This window comes from Eptesicus fuscus, chromosome 19 (genome assembly GCF_027574615.1).
Source record: "Eptesicus fuscus isolate TK198812 chromosome 19, DD_ASM_mEF_20220401, whole genome shotgun sequence".
Taxonomy (NCBI): Eukaryota; Metazoa; Chordata; class Mammalia; order Chiroptera; family Vespertilionidae; genus Eptesicus; species Eptesicus fuscus.
Window position 1 is genome coordinate 33,033,906 of NC_072491.1, and position 14,127 is coordinate 33,048,032.

The window sequence follows — 14,127 nt, forward strand, 5'->3', positions numbered from 1 at the left end:
TTTCAAGTCTCTTTGCCTTCCCTGCAGAAGTTTGACAAAGACAAATAATAACACCCCTTGTAAATGTCCACATGGAAGCATCCTTCTCCAATGCTGTTGCGTTTGATTATTGAAGGTCAAGCTTCCAGTTATAAGGCTGCCCTTCCCTCCCCATCCCCCATTGTTGTTAGTTCAGTTTTTAGTAATTAGGTACCTTTGGAATTAGGATGGGGTGACTTTTAACAGTCCCTTGTTATTGTTAAGATAGAAATGGCTGCCTTTAAAAAAGGTAGGGGAGGGGGTTTCTTTGAAAGATACATCTATTTGAGGAAAGAGGCTAATGGGAAGCAGTAAATTGTTCAGCAGCCATAATTCCTCTGCCATAGCTGGGCCTGTGAATAGCCCCATAAAGCATGCTGTAGCAGAAAAGGATCTTTCTTCTTACTCTCTCTCAGGGCAATTAATAAAAGTGCAATCTGTTACTAATCCGACTGCATACTATTATGTTAACCAGTCAATGTAACTGAAAAATTCCCGAACATATTTCAAACACTTGCATATTATGCGTTCAGTTTGTCAATAAAATTATGCCAAATATACCCTTGTGAAGATAATTTACTCTTTGTCCGTTGGATACCTAATCTAATCAGACCGGAAGCAGAATGCACTGCTTTTCTATCTCAGATCCATTCATTTGCCCATCATCTCTGTTTTGTTTCTCTTGTTTTGCAGTGGCAATGGCCTCGGTTCTGCTTCTCCTTTGGAGCGCTACCACCACATAGGACCTGGATGTCCTACTGTCTCCCAGGAATAGAACGAAGACCCTTGCTCTGTCTGTTTCCGTGGCCGCCTGGTAGTAAAACAACTGTGGAGTGGGCCAGGGTTTCAGCAGACTATCACGTGAATGGGACCAGTTTCTCTTCTTCCCAAATATCAGCATTTAAACACTTGGAAAGGAGATTTGGCCAAGATGACCCATTTACAGGCTGGACTCAGTCCAGAGACTATAGAGAAAGCTCGCCTGGAACTGAATGAAAACCCAGATATTTTACATCAGGATATTCAGCAGGTCAGGGACATGATCATCACCAGGCCTGACATTGGATTTTTACGCACAGATGATGCCTTCATCCTGAGATTTCTCCGAGCCAGGAAGTTTCACCAAGCAGATGCCTTTAGACTCCTGGCCCAGTACTTTCAGTACCGCCAGCTAAACCTGGACATGTTCAAAAACTTCAAGGCTGATGACCCTGGCATTAAGAGGGCGCTCATCGACGGGTTCCCTGGAGTGCTGGAAAACCGCGACCACTACGGCAGGAAGATTCTCCTGCTGTTTGCAGCCAATTGGGACCAGAGTAGGTAAATGTAGATAGCGTCTTTACTTGTTTTTTCTTGTTCATAAGCATAGCCATTGCATGTTGGGGCTTTATGGCTTTATAGATAGTAGGCTTTCATTAATATATATATATATTCCAGCCCAGCAGGCATGGCTCAGTGATTGAGTGCCAACCTATGAACCAGGAGGTCACAGTTCAATTTGGGGCACATACCTGGTTTGCAGGCTTGATCCCCAGTATGGGGCATGTAGGAGGCAGCCGATCAGTGATGTTTCTCTCTCTCTCTCCCTCTTCCTTCTCTCTGAAGTAAATTACGTATATACTAGAGGCCTGGTACATGACATTCACGCACGGGGGGGGGGGGGGGGGGTATGGAGGTAGTGTCCCTCAGCTTGGCTTGCGTCCAGGACCCCTTAGCACTGTCGTGGAGGTAAGAAAGGGTCTTGCCACTGCCGCTGTACTTGCCAGATGTGAGCCCAGCTTCTGGCTGAGCGGCGCTCCCCCTGTGGGAGTGCACTGACCACAAGGGGGCAACTCCTGTGTTAAGCATCTGCCCCCTGGTGGTCAGTGTGCATCATAGCGACCAGTCATTCTGCCATTTGGTTGATTTGCATATTAGCCTTTTATTATGTAGGATTCTAGAGGCCCAGTGCATGAAATTTGTGCACAGGTAGGGTCCCTAGGCCTAGCCAGCAATCTGGGCTGATGGGGGCCTTCTGGCTGCCGGCCAGGACCTTCCTTCATTCTGCACCGCCCCCTGGTGGTCAGCACACTTCATAGTAAGTGATCAAACTCCCAGTCTCATCAAACTCCTGAGGGGACACTTTGCATATTAGCTTTTTATATATATAGACTAGTGGCCCGGTGCACAAAATTCGTGCATGGAGGGTGGAGGGGTTCCCTCAGCCCAGCCTGCACTCTCTCTAATCTGGAACCCCTTGGGGGATGTCCGACTTCCGGTTTAGGCCCAATCCATGTGGGCCTAAACCGGCAGTCAGACATCCCTCTCGCAATCTGGGACCACTGGCTCCTAACTGCTCACCTGCCTGCTTGCCTGATTGCCCCTAACTGCCTCTGCCTGCCTGCCTGATTGCCCCTAAACCCTCTGCCTGCCTGATCGCCCCTAACTGCCCTCCCCTGCCAGCCTGATTTCACCCCCAATGGCCCTCCCCTGCTGGTCTGATCTTGCCCCCAACTGCCCTCTCTGCTTCGGCCCCTACCACCATGGCTTTGTCCAGAAGGAAGTTGGCCATCCGGAAGGTGGCCAGTCGACCTGGTCTAATTAGCATATTACCCTTTTATTATAAAGATAGATTATATAGGATAGGATTGCTTAAATGGGAGTTGGGGAAGCCTTTTTCAGCAGATGGAGATGCTCTTGGCAGACAAAAATACATAATCCCTATATCTGGACTGATAGCCAGCCATATGCACTATACAGCCAAACTGGTCATTAAAAAATTGAACCACTTTCTTACACCTTACACCAAACACCTATTGCCCTTAAAACCCCTCTTCTGCCCCTACTTTAGGTTCTGCCTTCACAGTTCACCCAGATTAGGTTCGGATTGGTCAGTTTCTATGCCAGTCAGCGTCAAAAGTTCAGCCTCCTAGGCAGCCATTGGCTCCTCGCACTTCACCCAGGTTTGGTTCTGATTGGTTGGTTTCTATGCCAGTCAGTGCCAAAAGCTCCACCTCCTAGGCAGCCATTGGCACCTCACAGTTCACCCAGATTTGGATCTGATTGGTTGGTTTCTATGCCATTCAGTGTCTCCAGGCCTATCTCTGGGCCTGATCAGAGAGGTGGGGCTGATCAGCAGCCCCCATGAAGGTCTGGAGAGAAAGAGAGGTGTGGCTGCTGGTGAAGCTCAGGGAGAAAGAGAGAGGCAAGGGCTGATCAACAGCTGCCACGGAGGCTGCAGATCAGACCCTGCCTCTCTTTCCCTGGGCCCTCTCTGGGCCTAATCTGCAGCCCCCTCAGCAGTCAGTGCTGGGTACCGCACCCGCAGCAGCAGCAGTCAGTGCTGGGTCTCCACGGCAACCCAGGACTAACTGCAGGACTGACTTCTGGTCGGTTGAGCCTTTGGTCATTTTGGATGTTACGGGTTCTGGGTTTTTATATATTAGGATATTTCACATACCCACAAAGGAAGTTTTCAGGCCACGAGTTTACTGTCATCAAAAGGTAGTTCCAGATTCATGGCTGTTTTGGGAACAACAGAATCATGTGTTAGAATTGTAAGACACCTTAGAGGTCACTAGTTTCTTCATTAAAGTGAGTCATACATTTTAACAAAATTGAAAGCTGATCTTCTAGAAGAACCATATATTTTGTCTTTAGTGTTCTCCTCTTTAACCAGCACAACAAAATTGGATTCATGGGATAGCTTTAAATCAAGTGTTTTCAACACATAAAATAATTTCTTGGATCCCCTCCATCATTTTAAAAATCCTATAAAGAACCACTAACTCAACATGTCCCCAGCTGAATGTGTCCTCTTCCCTGCGCTACCTGCTCTTCCATCCATCAAGTCTCTGGAGCCAGGAATCTAGGTATCATCCTGGCTACTCCCTGCCTTTGCTTCTCACATCCAATTAATTCCAAGTCCTTTCTGTTTCTTAGAAGCCTCTCAAATCTCTTCCTTTTGCTTCCACTGCTGTGGCCTTAGTTTAGGTTCTTACCATTGCTCACTTGCATTCCGGGGACAGCTTCCTAACTGGCATTCCTGCCTCTGGTTTAGTGTCTTCTGGACCATTTTTGTCTACATTGCAGACAGAGTGATCCTTACAAAATTCTGTCACATCCTTTTCCTGATTAAAATTCTGCAAAGTAAAGGAAGGCCTCTTATGACCCATCTTATCAGTCTCCACTTCACCCTCTGCCCTTCTTCTGTTCCTTGGTCCAGCTTGTTGGAAGTATAAGCCTTTCTTTGAATAGCTGAGGCTTCTACATGCCTCTAAGCTTTTGGACTTGTCCTATCAGACACCTGAAGGAGAGGCCAACCACTTCTTGTCCCTATTCAAACAACCCTGGACACAATCTGATTCAGATTCATCTTTATGTTTCTTCAGGAAGGCAGTCTTTATATATTTGGTTTCAGAGAGGAAGGGAGAGGTAGAGGGAGACTGAAACATCAATGATGAGAGAGAATCATTGATCAGCTGCCTCCTGCATGCACCACACTGGGGATTGAGCCAGCAACCTGGGCATGTGCCCTTGACCGGAATTGAACCTGGGACCCTTCAGTCTGCAGGCCAATGCTCTATCCACTGAGCTAAACCAGCTAGAGTAGGAAGGCAGTCTGTATCTCCCCAAACCCCAACCATCTATCTTTAGTTAGGTGCCCTTCCTCTGTTCATGTAGCCATTAAAGCATTTAAAATAGATGTGTAAGAACCACTGTTACCATAGCTAATATTTTGCCTACTCACCACGTACTCTACGAAGCCTTTATATGTATTGTTTAACCCACCAAGAACTTTGCATGTCAGGAATTATTATTATCCCTATTTTACATTTGATGACACAAAGCTGTTGCACAACTAGTAAAATATGGAGAGGATGTTGAACCCTGGTAACCTGACTTGAGAGTGAGTTGTCTTAACCCAGCTTTATTGTAATTGTGGGTTTACTTGTGAGCTCTTTTTCACCCCCTCCTTCCAAGACGGCAAGTTCCTTGAGGGAAGGAGAGTGTGTCTTTTTCATGTTTCCCGCTTGGCATATGGCACAATGGCCTATATATGGTAAATGAGAAAAAATGCATGAATCAGTCTCCAAAACTTCACCTGTGGCTTGAGCTTGCCCAAGCAATTGAAATGTGTGTCATCATTGAAATGTTTCTGTTATGTGGGGAGACACAGGGTTAAAAATAAAAATAACTTTAAAAACGTACTAAAGAACCCCTTCCCCAATACAATTAAACGGTATTTCTAGGGTGCCCTTTCACTGTCTCCTATCACTACCCCCCTCTTAAATATGTTGATAGTACAGGACACCTTAGCAGCCACTGGCTATTTTCTGGTTAATGGATTGGGACAGGGCACGCTCACCCTGAAAGGGGTTTTGGATATTTTCACACTCTGAGTCTAGAATTTGGTTAGGTCTGCAGTTGAGCTTGGCCTGTCTGTCTGTGTTTCTGCTCTGTTGTTCCATAAGCGTTCATGATGACCCCCTCATTCCAAAGCGTTATTAATGAGAAAGATTTCCAGATTTTTATAGTCACCTATCCATCATTCACTCAACAAACATTTAATGAGTATAGACCAGTGGTTCCCAATGTGGGGCACACACCCCACAGGGGGGCAATTGGATTTTTTTTTTGGGGGGGGTAAATGGGGGGCCAGGTGGGAGTCCACCTCTAGGGGGAGGACTACCACTAGGCTCTGGCCTTGCTATGCCTTTTATTGAGACTATGGGATACACCCATAGCCCTTAGGCAGGTAATAAGTGGATTATCATATCAGTAAGGATTTACATGATTACAAGATGGGGAAGTTGCCTCAGTTACCATTGCCTCAATTAAATAGGGAGTGATTGGCTCTGACCTTTCAGAGCTTCAAGGTTGACCAGCCTTTTACATCTTTTCTATTAGTGAGACAATGGTCGGTTTCCGGCATCTCCCCCCCAATTCCTTCCTTAAAAAAAATCTTGCATTTACAGACCAGAAATAAACATTTAAGAACAAAATATGTTTGAGTCCAAAGTTTCAATGTCCAAAAGTTCTGAGTCCAAGTTTCAATGTCCAAAAGTTCTGAGTCCAAGTTTCAATGTGCAAAAGTTCTGATGTGTACATGTCAGCAACGATGTCTGGATGGTGGACAAACAGTGACGATGCAGGCTCGACCGTCTCTGGTTTGGTCCTGGGGCAATTTGATTTTTAAGGGGGGCAATTTGAGAATGAGTTATTAACAGTGATGTTTTTGCATTTCTTATGGTTCTAGGGGTCTCATATACACTATATAAATATGTATTGTGGCATATTTACACATTTCAGTTCTCTATGATATGTTTTGAAACTTTATTTGCTATTTTTCATATCACTTCATATTATTATTATTGTTATTATTATTTTATTATTATTATTTTAACAATTTCTTAGTGATTTCTTCCTCAGTACTTCAACTGTCCTTTTGTTATTTTATTTTTCTCTGTCATGGATGCCACATTCTTTGGAAGCTTGCTTAGACCAAGTTAATGACCTTTTAGGCTTCCTCCATGTGAATAGGAGTTCACTTTTTTAATAATAAGAAGTATATGTCACAGGGAAGGCATCAGGATTTTAGAGATGCTTAGGTGGGGCATGGCCAAAAAAGGTTGGGAACCACTGGGATAGACTTTGCACCAGAGCTTGTACTCGGCACTGAGGACAATGGTGAAAACATAAGGTCCTTGTGCAGCCCACTGTCCAGCAATGGTGCAAACACGTAAGCTGCTAACTCCTGTCTACCATGAGAGAATTCCTTCGGTGACACAGCCTGTCAACATAGGACGTCAGTCTTAAACTAGACGGGATGGCTGTCCTTTTGAGAATGGCGCGTTAACATTTGGATTTGAGAACAGGAAATTGTTTGATGATTCTGGAGAATAATCAAGCTGACTTCATTTGTGCTTAGTTGTAAGTGTTCTAGAACCTCCATCTGCTAAGGCAGATGATGCATAGACAGGCGCCAGTATGTAGTGATTTACACATAGAGAAGTAAGACATAGCAAAATATCTTATTTTCTATTAGCATTTGGCCTGTGTATATATCTCAGAATGCCTTAAGAATAATAAATAGTAAGAAGAAGCAAGTCTTTAAGAGAATAATCCAAATGTTTACGATTATGATAGCCTTGGATGAGCTACTTCATTTCTTTGTTCCTCAGTTTCCTCAAGTGTAAAATAAGAAGCTTGAGGTACTTCCTGAGTTACTTTCCAGCTTTAATGGCTCCATGAGTGTGAAGCTCATTTAGCCTAAAGCTGTGAATGGAAAGGGATTTTAAAATTCACATTACAGGCTCTTAATCCACTAAGCTTTTTGAAGTAATCTCTCCCTTTCTCTTTCTCTCACCACCCCCAACCCCAAGGCTGGGTCTACATGAGTCAATATTTTTCAAACTGTAAAATACTATTTGTTCTAAGTATTTTGGTTTTCATAAGAAGGTGAGTGATGAAACTATGCCGTTGACAGCCAGAGATCATTAGAAGCAAACAAATCTCAGTTAGAATGTGGTCACACTATCATGTGATTTATTGGTTATACTAGCATGACTTGGGACAAGCAACCTCTCTGGGCCTCAGTTTTCTCATCTGGAAGATGGGGATGATAATGATGCCTGTCTAATAATGTAATTGGAAGGATTGAATGAGATAATGCTTTTAGGAACACAGCTCATTATTTGGCACATGGCAAGCCCTTAATATTAGCTTTTGGTAGTATCATTAACATTATAAACCATCCCACTACAAAAATAAGAGAGCATAGATGGTAAATAAATTAAAAATGTAGACAGGAGTACAATGCTTGAAAATGGGGTGGGCCGATGGGTGCCATCTGCTTGCACACCCGTCCGAAGCACTTGTTTGTTTTCTCCCCAAACATGTCCCCTGTTACCCAGACCCAGCCTAAAGAGGGCCCTAAAGGCCTGGGGAAGTTGGCACAGCTTTGCCAAATGATTACCTCTCTCTCGCTGGGGGCCTGTGATGACTGGGAAGTGATTTGAATGTCTCATACAAAAGGTTTACTGAGATTAAAATAGCTATTAATATTTATAAAACTATGTAAATCTCATTCTTCTAGAGCCAGACACCACGAACAAAAGTGTCTAATGGTGAGGGCTGGGAGGCAGGATCATCCAGAGGCACAGGCAGGGCCCCATCTGCCTGGGTTAGGGGTGCCAACTGAGGAGCAGGAGTGCTCTGGGCTATGGAGCACAAACTGGTCTCCTCCAGAAATGGGGCCACAGCAGAGAGCTGTCTGACTTCCATGGTTTTCCGAGGCTGCCAGGACGAACTGAAATGCATTAGATTAAATCAGCACCCACATATTCATCCATAAAATGAAGCTTTTCAAGGTCAGCAGAGTTTACATTTCAGCTCATCAGCTTGGAATGTGATAGTGACCAAAGGGGATGCTATTGCTCAATGAGCCTTTTGATCTTTCTCACCTAAACTCTTATCAGCCTTGACAAAAATCCACAATTTTCTTGTTAAGATCTGATAAAAATGAAATCTGTTTCTTACTTCTTTCTGAGTTGCACACTTGCACTTGGTCATACAGCCTGACTGGCCCAGGAACGCGCTTCCCATGGAAAGGGAAGTATGAGCACGTTTGCCATGGATTTCACTCAGTTAAAAGGAGGTAAACTTGGTCAAGTTATTTTCCCTTCTGGAACATCAATTTCATCAAGTGAAAGTGGGTGTAATATCTGGCCTGGGGAACTGTTGCAAGGATTAACCCCAATTGCCCTACTTCATGGTGTCCAAGAGGCAGAATAGAATCGTGACTAAATGCCCTCTCTCTGAAGCCAGATGGCTGGCTTCACATCTCAGCTGCCTCCCAACCAGCCATGTGATCCTGAGCAAGTGGCTTAAATTTTTACTACCCTCAGTTTCTCACCTGTAAAGTGGGGGTGACGATGATCATAGGCTAGTATAGTTGGTGTTCAATAAATGGCCAATGTTTCTTAAGAAAAAAATTCAAATCAGGCCAATACCTACAATCATGGGTCACAAGATGTACTTTCTAAGGGTGGCAAGATTTGCTGCTATAACCAACTTTTCTCTACTTGGACAAATATGAAAGCTGCAACTGAGACTTCAAGCCACTGAGTTCCAAAGTTCTCTAAGCTAGCTCAGATGTAGCTCTGAGACATCACCTCATCTTAGGGTGTTTATTATATTCTTAGGGTATAAGAAAGACATTTGGGGAGTCCAGATAATAAAAGCCCCACAACAGATAACAGTAGCATCCATTAGTGCTATGTGTAGAACAGCTTGTCTCCAAGTACTTTAGTGGGGGAAAAACAAATCACAATGTATAAAGTTACACTAGAGATTCTTTTGTCAGGGTATTTTTTGTTTATCGCAATTAAAAGTTCAGAAATCAGCAGCTAGGTTGAAAATTATTTGGAAAGTTGGTTCTGTAAGGAAGCCGAGGCACTGTAAGGAAAAACTAAGTTAGGATAACTTAGTGGAGAGAAAAAAAGGGCTGATGAATAACTCGGTAACTTGGTTACTCCTGACAAATATATGGAATTACTCTAAGGAGGCAATTAATCCAGTAGGCTCTTTTCCCACCATACAGAACCAGGGATAAAAGGTTTGTATTAAAGCACAACCAACTTCACCCTGGCCGGTGTGGCTCAGTTGTTCAGTCATTGTCCCCATGCACTGAAAGGTTGCTGGTTTAATTCTGGCCAGGCCACATGCCCAGGTTGTGGGCTTGATGCTTGGTAGGGGTGTGCAGGAGACAGCATATCATTGTTTTACTCTCACATGGATGTTTCTCTCTTCCACTCCTCTCTTCCTCTCTGAAAAAAAGCAAAAAAAGCACAACCAACTAGATTGGAGATTAAGAATCAGGACAAGGGTGAGGGAGTGGGGCATTTGCCTAGGATGCAAAAATTTAAGAGGCCACCAAATCACTCAGGAATCAAAGTAAATAATATTGTCATACAGCCTGGCCAGCATGGCTCAGTGGTTGAGAGTCAACCTATGAACCAGGAGGTCATGGTTCAATTTCTGGTCAGAGCACATGCCCAGCTTGCCGGCTTGATCCCCAGTGTGGGACGTGCAGGAGGCAGCCAATCAATGATTCTCTCTTATCATTGATGCTTCTATCTCTCCCTTTCCCTTCCTCTCTGAAATAAATCTATATATATAAAAAGCCAGTGACCAGAACGCTGTAATGACCAGAAAAACCGGTTGCTATGATGCCCACTGCGGCCAGCAAACTGGCCAATGTGGGGTTGAGGCCATTTGGCCAACCTCTGGCAGCCACTCCCCCCAGCTGGCCCCGCCCCTGATCACCCCCACCCCAATAGGGGGCAGGGCCAGCCGGCCAACCTCCTGCATCCCCTCCCCTGGGCTGGTAGTATTATTGGCCCCCACCCCCAATTGGCCCCCACCACCCCGATTGGCCTGCAGCCCCTCCCCCTGGCCAGACCTGCCCCTGATCACCTCCCTTACTTCAATAGCGGGTGAGGTCGGCTGGCTAACCTCCTGCAGCCCCACCCCAGATTGGCACCCCCACCCCAATCAGGGGCAGGGCTGGCTGGCCCACTGCCCACAGCCCCTCCCCAGAGTTGGCACCACCCCCAATCAGCCCCCACCACCCTAATCAGCCCATGGCCTCTCCCCCAAGCCAGCTCTGCCCCCGAGGGCCCCCCACCCCAATTGGGGGCGGGGCTGGCCGGCCCACCACCCACAATCACTCCCCACAGCCAGCCCTGCCCCCAATCAGCCCCCCACCCCAATTGGGGGCAGAGCCTGCCAGGCAATCGCCCGTGGCCCCTCCCCCCAGCCAGCCTGGCCCTGATCTGGCCCCATTGGGGCCAGGCCAGCCAGATCCCACCCGTGCATGAATTTGTGCACTGGGCCTCTAGTAAAAATATAAATAGATAAATAAATAAATAAGACTTTAAAAAAATCACACAATATTTTTTAAAATAAAAATTCAAAAAATTTCTATGAATAATACATCAACATTTTTAAGAAGGCAGGATAAGGATTATTGATTTTTCCTTGTGCTTCATGCTCCAACGAGCTCAGCACAGCACTGCTTGGGCTAATCAGCTTTCCCAAGAGAAGAAAGAGCCTTAAATTGGCTCCTACTCAATTATATTATAGTACACTAGAGGCCTGGTGCACAAAATTCATGCATGGGGGGGGTCCCCTCAGCCCAGCCTGCACCCTCTCTAATCCAGGACCCCTCAGGGGATGTCCGATCCTGGGGATGGGGCGTAAACCAGCAGTTGGACATCCCTCTCATAATCCGGGACCACTGGCTTCTAACTGCTCACCTGTCTGCCTGCCTGATTGCCCCTAACTGTCCCCCCTGCCAGCCTGGTCAACCCTAACCGCCTCTGCCTGCCAGCCTGGTTGCCCCCTACTTCCCCCCTCCTGCTGGCCTGGTCACCCCCATAAACCCCCCCCACCCCACCACCAGCCTGGTCACCCCACGCAGCCTGCTGTTCAGTCATTTGGTCGTCCCTCACTAACCCCCCTGCCTGCCTTGTCACCCCACTCAGCCTGTTGTTCGGTTGACTGTCTGGTTGTTTTGGTTGTGACAGCCCCTGGCTTTTTATATATTAGGATAATACTGTACATCCATATACAGCTGCCCAAGACATGATGGTTTCCAGGCATTTCCATGTACATTTTCTGGTTCAATTCTCATAACCATTGTGGAGTTTTAGTATCACTAAGTGACAGATGATAAAGAAGAAGTTGGAGGAGGAGAAGGTGCTTTCTAATTGGGGAACTATATGACTCATCAATGGAAAAACATAGGCTCAGACTGAAGGCTTCCAATTTCAAGTTCATTCCAAATACATCTGGAGCCAACTGCTCAGCCCCTCAGTGATTAGATATTTCAAAATACCCATAAAGCTCCTGAGAGGCTGCAAGTGGACTTCTTGGTGGTGGATGAATGTGGGGATGCATACAATGAGACAGTAGAGAGGACCTGAAGGTCATGGGCAATGATTCTCAAAAGGAATGCTGTTGGCTTTGGAGCTGCTCCATTTTTAATGTGGAGGATTGTGTCCAGCACTGTGGAATGTTTAGCAGTCCCTCCCTCAGGCATCGTGATGACCTAAAAGACCACCGTCACATTTCCGAGTCCTTAGTAGAGCCAGAGCATGCTTTGAGAACCCCTGATTTGCTGGGGGTGGGGGTGGGGGGGGGGGGGGGGGGGGGAATTGTCTAGAAGGTCCTAGCACCGATGTCAGTAACTACCCTTTGTTAAGTGCTTTTGTGCCAAGTACTTTATATATTTTTTTCCTAATCCCTACCATAGTCCCACAAGGATCTGCATTGTGTACAGGTAATAGATAACAGAGGTGGGATTCTTCCCTAGTCTGTCTGAATGTGAAGACAGCTTTTCCACAAAGCCCAAACTACAGTCTCATTCCTACACTGAACTCAGAGCTCCTGAAGCCTCTTACTATCAAAAGCTGAATCAGTGGTATGTTGCTAAGTGGCAAAATGGACTTAGGGTCCAAATTCAAGGTTTGTCACACCCTCCCTCAGCTCAGTCTTTTAGCCAAGAGACCCAGGGAGGCCCAGTGTAAACAATATGCCATTCTTGTGGGGCTCGGACAGTGAGGAATGTGCATTAGAAGCCGGGTGCACAGCAAGTTGAGATGATTGTGGAGGTTCAGTGTTGAGGGCCTGTTTAGTTCCTAATATGAGCAGAAAAAAAAAAAAAAAAAGGAGGTGGAGAGGGACCTATAGCTTCAGTGTGAGCAAATGAGAAAGTGGATGGGGTGCTGACCAATAGACAACTCTTGTTATCCTTTAGTGGGATGAATCCACACCTCATTCATTCCTTCTTGCACTCGCTAAACATACTGAATGGCTACAGTCAGCTCGCTCTGTGCAAGTTCCTGAAGGTCCAAAGGCCACGTTCCTGGACCAGAGCTCAACATCCCAGAATGGCATCTCACACCGGTCGTCCCCTGTCCCTCCAGGCATTGAATGATGGGAAGATGAATGTTACTGGGGTACTTGATCGTCTTGCCTTCACAGCTCTGAAAGCAAGGACACTGTCATGTTTACTCTATAATGCAGAAAGCAACCTGGAGTCTGTCTGTTCGGGGGGAGCATTTGTTCTGGCACAGCGTTCAGCTGTTTCTTGTCCCCTCACGCCAGGTAGTAATTTATTTGATGGATATGCTGGCGATAGCAGCTCCTTCAAACGTCACCCGTTATTGCTGACCTGTGGCAACCGCCAGCGGGCTGACGTGGCACACGTCCCTGACAGCTCGGTGGTGTGCGTTGGCAGTGGGAGACGAGCTTGACGTAGGTTCTGTCTTCTGATTAGAACCCCGAGGCAGTAGGTGGGATATAACTCTGCAAACTATAAATAGGCTGGTTGATTGAGGTTCACCTTTGGCTTTTGCAAGAGCATAAAAGAGCTTTTTACAAGTAGCAGGGAGTCTGTGCCTCCTTCAGTTAACTGTCCTCAGTATAAGAGCGTATGATAAGAAAGGGGTCAGATGTCTGACGTACCAATGCGCAAATACTGGTGAGGCAAAAAGAGGAGAGGCAAGCCAAGTGGGTTTTATGCTTCTCACCAGCACCATGAGGTGATCCTCCTCCCCAAACCCCAAGGCGTATTGATAGAAGTTTAAAAAAAATGTGTAGCCATCTGTCCTTCCCACAGAAATATTCCCAGAATTGTTCTGGATCGGTTTTCTAGTTGTTATGAGTTGAGGAATGAGAAAAAAAAATGGACTGAAGAGAAGGAGGATTGTTAAAAACCACAAAAACAAACAACATTGAGCGCTTCCCAGCTGCTTCCCATGTGGCAGGCAGTAATGCTCTTACAAAGGGCACTATTAATATCCATATTTTGCAGATGATGAAATTGAGGTTCAGAGAGGTTAGGTAACTTATCCAAGGTCACACAGCCGGTAAGTGGCTAAAGTGGACTGGATCTTGGAGCTAACTCTGCAGTTAAAATGCCATGCTGCACAGCTCACCACTAGACCCCCCTTTGCCAAAATGTGGGGTCAGTAGATCAGACATTCAGGAGGGCTCTCTCAGTGAGGTTTCAGGAAGCAAGCCTCCACCAGTCACTCAAGGTCTCAACAGACTGGAAAAGGA

At 45.9% G+C, this 14,127-nt stretch overlaps 1 protein-coding gene across 1 annotated transcript in view; it reads left to right on the plus strand.

The window, feature by feature from the left end:
- The first annotated feature begins 883 nt into the window (after positions 1 to 883).
- Positions 884 to 14,127, plus strand: part of CLVS1 (clavesin 1) — a 123,393-nt gene continuing 110,149 nt past the window's right edge. The window contains exon 1 of the mRNA XM_008143307.3: positions 884 to 1,338. Within this exon, the coding sequence (XP_008141529.2) occupies positions 884 to 1,338 (455 nt within the window). The remainder of the gene's footprint in view (positions 1,339 to 14,127) is intronic.